The 7,931-nt window shown below is 46.1% G+C and overlaps 1 protein-coding gene across 1 annotated transcript in view; it reads left to right on the top strand.

Annotated features, from left to right (window-relative positions):
• The window catches only part of BAZ1B (bromodomain adjacent to zinc finger domain 1B), a 120,418-nt gene that overhangs the window by 100,527 nt on the left and 11,960 nt on the right, over positions 1-7,931 (top strand). The window contains exons 14-15 of the mRNA XM_019509912.1: positions 4,309-4,456; positions 6,013-6,160. Coding sequence (XP_019365457.1) covers positions 4,309-4,456; positions 6,013-6,160 — 296 coding nt within the window. The remainder of the gene's footprint in view (positions 1-4,308; positions 4,457-6,012; positions 6,161-7,931) is intronic.

The following is a 7,931-nucleotide window of genomic DNA, read 5'->3' as shown; positions in this document are numbered from 1 at the left end:
GAAAACTTAGCTCTAGAGGTGATTGTTCGTGGGATGGAAATGGCTTGGGATCTCCCAATTGTCTGTATTTACAGTAAAGTTTATGAGATTATGCCATATTTGATATAGGCACCTTTACACAGTTTTAACTCCACCTGTGCTCAGCAGAGTCAATTTTGGCATGGTTTCTGACAGGTTATAGTTGTAACTCTATGTAGACAAGGCTTTTAGTCATCCTACTGGCACCAAAGCAGAACCAGGCTTCAAAACTGAGGTATTTCCAACCCCAGGAAAATGAGACATTTTCTATAATGGTGTCAAATGAGCCACAGTAGTAAGTGTTAAATTGTGAAATCATTCCACTCCCTCTAGTGGTGTTAAGTTGTCCTTTCCCTGTGGACTGGGTCATGAAGGGTCATTTGGTAGAGCAAAGTCTAGCACAGTGGTTTTCAACCTGTGGTCAACAGACCCCTGAGGGTCTAAGGGGTCTGCAGAAGATGACAATGATCAATCAAAAGTTTGTGAATACACAGTTACAATTCAAAGGAGCCTGCACCTCCATTCAAAATTGTTTAGGGGTCCACAAATGAAAAAGGTTGAAAACCACTGGTCTAGCACACTTTTTGCTTCAGTGTGTGTTGAACTTGTGTTACCTCATGCACCTCAGAGTTGGGTGTGGAGATTTTTGGCACCTGTTGTTAAAAACAGGCTAATTTTCCTAATGTGGTTGAATTTCCTCTTGTATTAATGAAATGCTGTAAAATCTCTACGCTCCCACTTTGCAAATAAGCTGGAGGGATAGTAGGATAAACATGGTTTGGGGATGTGTCCAGCAGGGTTCAGATGTAGGCTGTTTTTTCCAGCACCACTTAGCTTGTCTGGGGTGACTGAATCCTGCCAGCTGTTCCAAAGCCAGAGGTTCAGGTGTAGGTTCCAGCCCGACTGGAGCAGAAGACAAAAAAGTCTCTTGTTGCTCTTACTGTCCTGCCTGCGTCTCGGCAGCAGTTTATAACCCAGCCAGTGTAGTACTATCTCCGTCTAGCTGGGAGTTACTTAGGCATACCTAGTCTTGTTTGGCATGTGTGTAATCAGTCTTCTCACCCTTGTTTACCTGAACCTTACTTTGTGCAGTCCTAGGAAATGTTCAGAAGGTGGCGTTGTTACGACAGCCTGGATCTTGAATGGAATTACATCACAAAAAAAGTCACTGTTTTGAAACACAAATGAGTAGTAAAGCAGTTGCATCTCTTCTCCCCTTCCTGCATCAGCCTGGATTTAAAACTGAGTGCATTGATGGTTTTGATGTAAAACTAGCTGTGGGCATAGCAGTAACTTACACTGTATGGCAAAACACTACAGGATGCAGCTTATACCAGAAGAGCTACATTTTTCCCTGTGGCTGAAAATAGCTGTATCAGCATAGGTGTGTTGTTGGTATAACTGCCTACGTAAGGGCCTGTTGGCTGGAGAGCATGCTCCTGACCAACATAGTGTTACCAGAAAAATTCTTACCTGGTTTAAGGCCTGACAACAAGCTGCTTGTTTCAGTTTTCATGACGCATCCATCAGCCAGCTCCAGGGAAAGTACAAAAAACGTAACCACATGTTTTCTGTCCACAGAGCAACGTGGGGGTACAGTGACCTGAGCAGACTGAATGGATGGTATATCACCCATCCTCTCTGCTGGTCAGTGGTATTTGTAAGGGAATAGGCAGGAGGTCTGTTAGCATTAGGTTTGGATGGAGTAGTCATGAAATGCAGCCAGGCTTTCCAAGTGCAGCTCAGCAACCAGTAATTCAATTCTTACTTGTTCACATGAAGATTTTTATAGCAGCAGGTTGCCAGTTGATAGACGTTCTTGTCTGCTTTTCATTTCTCTTTTCCAAGGCAGACATTGAGCTGAAGAATGACTAGGGAGCAAACCCTATTCCTTCATCCTTTGGTATTTTTCTCTATTTGCTACCTTCCAGGCAGCAGGATACATAGGTCACTTCACTGAACCTCCTGCACTCTGAAGTGCAGCAACAGTCTGAGCTCTTTCCAGACAGTATTGCTCCAGTGGCCAAGCCTCATAAAGCCTGGGAAGCAAAGCTAAAGATTTGTTGCATTCCACAGACTTGGGAAGAAAAATCTGAACAATATCTGCCAACAGCTTTTGCAGATTTATCTTGGCCCAGCCATTATCCACTATGTTAACAGCAAAAAATATGGAACGGTTACTTGGAAAATCAATTTTATACAGCATGTGAAGCACCTCAGCAATGTTCTGCAAGAAATGGCAGCATGCCCTGCAGTCTGCCACCGCTCTTTTTTTCTCTGCAGTTTTCCTCTGGTCCTGGCTGTCTCCTGCTTCAGGTACCACACCAGCAGCAGCGGCAAGGCTATTAGGATATTAAAACAGTTTGTGTGTTTTTCCAAGCATCTAATACACACTGTGCTTCCTTGAATTCAGGGGGAGGAGAATGTGCAACTCTGCAAAAATCATGGGTTTTGTTTGGCTCCTAAATTGCTGTCAGCTGCAGAGTTTTTAGGTTTTTTTTCCCGTCTGACACTTCACTGTTTGTTTTTCATTCTCCTGGGGTAGAAGAACATTAACTTGAGTCCTATTATGTCCCTGTCATGACTAGACCATCGTCTCATTTGTTGTGAAGCAGAGGATTAGTGTTTTAATTGAACACACAGTGGCTCTGTATTGCTCCTCTGTTCTGGTGCATTTCCGCTTTGCCGTAACTTTGTTTCAAAGCCTCTGGTGCTGAGCTTCAGATTTCACACATGGCTTGCTCTGTGTAGACTCCAGCGGTTGAGCTGGTGCACATCTCTGTTTCTAATGCTTATTTTCTACTTTGCAAACTAGTGTTAGGACTTCCACTATACTGAATTAATCTTGTCTCATTTGGAAGTAACTGACTTCATATGTGGAGCTCAGAACTCCTTGCCTTGTCGAATGTCGTTGTCGCTGATGTAACTGTCACTCATTTGCCAACTAGACAGTGTTGAGGGAAAACTATCTGATGGATCTTACTGACAGACTTGGGTCTTGAGTAGCTCACAAGTGTCCACTGGAGGGCAGCACAGACTGTCCGAGGCAGCCAGGACCAGAACTGAGCAGGCCTAGCTGCCTTGTAACGTTCATCCTACACTTAAGGGTGCTGCTATGTCTGGGGTGGGCAAAATGCTGGTTTCAGCGCATGGCCAGACTCCATTTCCCGGCAGCAGCAGCTCCTTCTGGCTGCTGCTGCTAGACTCAACCCCCCTCCCAGGCCACCCCAGCCTGACTGCCCCACACCTGTTACCAGGGGCAGGAGCCATGCGAGCAGGGTGCACAGCCAAGTGGTTGGGATGGGACCACAGTCCAACGTGGAATGGTGGGTGCATAGGCAGGGGTTGGGATGGGGCTGCAGTTCAGTGGGGAGCAGCACCTGAAAGTGAGATGGGTGGGCAAGGCCAGGGAAACCCTAGGATCTTGGGACAGTGACAGCATGGGGCTGGGGCAGAGTTGTGATGTGCTCTCTGCATGTCGCTGCCTACAGAACCAGGACTCTGCCCCAGCCCTGCACTGTCACGGCCTTGTGATCCTGGGGTCTCCATGGAGACCAGCTGGGAGCCATGTGGGCAAGGTGTGTGGCCGGGCAGGAAGGTGCATCTAGCACCAGAATTTTGGGGTGGTGATGGCACAGGGCTGGGGTTGGGATGGAGCCACGATCTGCTTCCTGCATGCCCCTGCCTGCAGATCCCATGCCTGTCACAGGGGTGTGCAGGCAGCAGATAGTGGCTCTGCCCTGGTCCTGGCCATAGCTCTACATTGTCACTGCCCCAAGGTCTTCCCAACCTTGCTCCTGGATACTGCACCCTGCTGGCCTGGGGTGTCGTCCCAGCCACGCGCCCTGCCTGTGCGTGTCCCACCCCGGTGATGGGTGCAGGGCGGATGGGCCAGGGTGCCTGGGCAGCAAGACTGGGTCTGGCAGAGGCAGCCAGAAGGAGCTGCTGCTGCTGGGAAATATGCTTACAGGCCATATTTTGCCCACCCCTGTGCTATGTCCTTTATTTTGTTAGACTGACAAGTATTGTGTGTTAAACGTTTAGGGTAAAGAAGGTAGTGGAGTTTGCGTAGGTCATGAAATGTAAAAAGACTATAGTGCTCTGAATTAGGTGATGGGATCAGTGAGGCAAGAGTAAATCTCAAATAAGGCTTATGAGATTGTGAAAAGGAAAAAAATACAATAGTTGAATTACAGCTGTTCGGGTTCCAATGAAGGGACTTAAAAAGTCTTCAGACAATAGTGGGTCGTGTCTTGTACTTTGTTTGTAAATGGATAGTTCTGTCGTTAGGTTGCATCAGCCGTGGAGAAGTGGAAGGCAGCCATTCGCGAGGCTCAGACCTTTTCCCGTATGCATGTGCTGCTTGGGATGCTGGATGCCTGTATCAAGTGGGATATGTCTGCAGAGAACGCCAGATGCAAAGTGTGTCGCAAGAAAGGTGAGTATCCTGGCCCCATATCGTGCCTAGCAGTTGGAAGTTCTGCTGTCTCTGCTTATGCAGAAGGACAGCGTTTTAATTATTATCAAGTGCTACAGTTGACTCTGCTTTAATTCTGAATATTAGGGCACAAACACTGAAAAACACAGATCTCCCAAGAGCATTTAAGACTTTTTTCATTTAGGGTTGGTTTAGGAGCTGTACTGGAGAGCTCCTCTTTTGAACGTCTCATGGACACAAACCCTTGACACACAAATGTCTCTTTATAATAATTAACCCTCCTGGGCAGAGTTCTGTGTGGACTTAGTGCTGTCCTACAAAACCTGGGATTCATCACAAACACCAGCAAGAATTCACTAAAATGTTAGTGATTGGAGGAGCTTGTCGTATTCCTATATCCTCTGTGCAGCAACTTTAGGCTGCACTAGTGGTGGAGCTATTGCATGCTAGATGCCCTTGTACATATTAGTGTCCTTCCATCTGTTCAAAGGAGACTGTCTGAAAATGATTCTTTGTCTTTATTCGTACCAAGCACATTTCTGAGTTGGAATTTTCCCTGGGTCTGTGAAACTTGGGAGTTAAGCCTATCTCTTGTGTAGGGAAGCAAGAAGAGGGCTGGAGAGGTTAATGCTCCTTTGTGACTGAAGGGGAGAGAGCAAAGTGGGATTATGCCAAGTAAGATTATTCATGCCTGTCCTGTCTGCTGTAGTGGGGTAGAAGAGCTGGGAGAAGGCATCTCCTTGCTGCTGTTTTTCACATGAGAGTGCAAAAGAGGTGACGCAATGTGCCCTCTGCTACTACTTTTAACAGGGTTGGGGAGGAAATCAACTAGGGCCACTAGTGTCCACCTTGCATATAGAGGAAGACATGTACCTAGGGTGGTCCCTAGTTTGTGGGGAAGGGGAGGGATCACCTACCACCAGGAGTCACCCTTCCACAATGTGTGGAAGACCAGCAGCCACTCTCCTCTTACCTCCCTGAGAGAAAAGTTTGATAGCATGTACTGTCTCACCATAACTCTTGTTTCAGTCTGCATCTGTATACAGAACAAGCTGAGCTCCAGAGACGTGAGCAGGAAGCAGGAACAGGGAGAGCTTTGTTTTCTGGACAGACTTGGTGCTTTTTCTTATTTGCCAGAGGGCTGTGCTCATGGTCTTTGCGCATGCAAGACTGGCTTTGAGAACTAAGTTAAGAGGAGGCTTACTTGGCGTGTTAGCAGGGATGAGAGGCAACTAGATGAGATGACCTGTTAAACAGCTGCAGTGCCTTCCTGCATTGCAAGGGCTCTCCCAAGGCAATGGAAAAGTTCCTTGGTCCCTCTCTGGCAGAAGGAGCCTAAGCTGAGTGAAGCTAAGTTCCAGCAGGCAGGAAACTCCTTGTATCCTAAATATTGATGTTTGCAATGAAGCAGCAGAACTGTGGTACAATGGCAATGTTGCGAGGGGGCGTTGTCACCTTCTACCTTTGTCTCTGTGTCTGTTCTTATGGTAGTTACTGCAGCTGCAGGTGTCTGGGACAGTGGTACTGACCTTCATGCATGGGCTCTCTTTTCCTAGGTGAAGATGACAAGCTGATCCTATGTGATGAGTGCAATAAAGCCTTCCACCTGTTTTGCCTGAGACCAGCACTCTATGAGATACCAGATGGCGAGTGGCAGTGCCCAGCGTGCCAGCCCTCTACTGCCAGGCGCAGCTCTCGGGGCAGGTGAGAGACCCTCCTTTTCTTTGAGTGCTGTAGCTGGAGCAGAATTGTAAAGAGGCCCTGAGAACTGGGGCCTCTTTTCATGAAGAGACCAAAGCGCCCTTAATCAGTAACTGCTTTTAGAGGAGTGGAATACCCAGATTACCTGATGGCACTTGAACAATAGGAGAGCAATTTTTTCAGGCTGCTCTTACATTGGAGCACCTGTGTTGTACTGACCCGTGATACTTTGAGGGGATTAAATAAATAACTTCACTGTGGCAGTAAAAAAAAAAAAAAAAAATACAGGCTCTCTGCATTAAGTAAGGGCTGCAGTTAAAGTGGTGAAAATCATTTGGCACTAAATACATCCTTGCTGCCTTCCACTGGAGACGAGTTACCAGCATTTCCCCTTTTACTGGACTAGCAGCCAATCTGGGACATTTAATCTGCATTTTCTTACTAAACACAGAAGGTTGAGTACAGTTTCTCGTCGATGTATGTAAAGCCTCCTGGCCAGCAGCACCTTATTGCTTACCTTGGAAGCTATGGCAACAATCCTCTGGGGGCTTGTACTGTAGTGAATGTCATTTGGGAGGAATCTAAGCTCTACCAAGCAATGTCTATCAGCCACTGGACTCCAAATGCAGCTGCTGGACCCTGCGTAGAACAGTGTTTCGTTCCAGTCTTGTTAGGAACTGGGGGCTGGGCATAAGGGCACTTTAAAATGGATTTCACTCCACCATCATAGGAGTATGTCATCTTCTAATCATGGCCATTTCTAGCATTCACACTTATGCCAGGAGCATGAATATTTAGACATCCTCCCTTTCAGGGTGGTGATGCAACAGTAAGTATATTAGACTTGCCTGCAGGTGGTATATGGCCCTAAAAGTATTAATTACTCTTTGGGCACTGCCTAAAAGGAGTTTATCAGGCTAGTTCTGAAAGGGCAGGGCTTTAACACAGCTGTTCTAGTCTAAGATCACAGTTACTTTGATGTGGCAGAGTCATCTGCAAGCTGCTGGGTTGCTGGATGAGAGCCATCAGGTGGAGTAACACCTGTCTTATCTATTTTCTACTTTATTATTCTCAGCTGGAACAGGAGAAGAAAAACACTGGTCTTGGAACAAACTTCCAGCTCTTCCAATGTTGCAAAAACTTAAATCTTTTATCCATTTAATGAATGTTTTGGATTTTACTTGTACCATTCAGAAAATTTAAAATTGTAGCTCCCACAGCCACCAAGTCTGCACAGATGCTGTAAAGGCATTAATGTAGTGTTTGTTTGTGGCTGGAATTAACATGTTACGTGAACAGGACTCCCTATAGAGCATGTGAAAGTGGTGCCACAGTGGGAGGGAGTGGGAAGGGGCTGCAACAACAATCTTCTCCCAAAAACTTTTTATGATGCTTTTTTTTAATTGTAGCTTTTCTGATCTGAGAGCCTGGCTATTCAGTGCCCTTATCCTTCTCACCCCATTACTTCTTGAAATTTCATTCCCTATTACATCTTGTATCCCAACAAATTGAGAGAGATTCAAAGAAGGGCTGTCTGGCTAGGTGTTTAGAAAGACTAATAAGGCTGTCTCAGGTAGAATGAGTAGACTGTAACTATTTCTGATATTCAACAGCAGTATTTTACATGCATAAAATGTGTACATATTTCCTCAGCATAAAGCACTTGTCCACCTCAAGGACCAGCAGCAGCAAATGAGAAGAGTTAAATTCATTTCAGTTGCGCACGTGCCTGCGATTACTATGGAACAACAAAAGCAGCATTTTGCCATATAAG

The sequence above is a fragment of the Gavialis gangeticus genome, unplaced genomic scaffold (assembly GCF_001723915.1).
Source record: "Gavialis gangeticus isolate Ggan-Ray unplaced genomic scaffold, GavGan_comp1, whole genome shotgun sequence".
In the NCBI taxonomy this organism is placed as follows: domain Eukaryota; kingdom Metazoa; phylum Chordata; order Crocodylia; family Gavialidae; genus Gavialis; species Gavialis gangeticus.
This window is presented reverse-complemented; position numbering and strand designations above follow the sequence as displayed.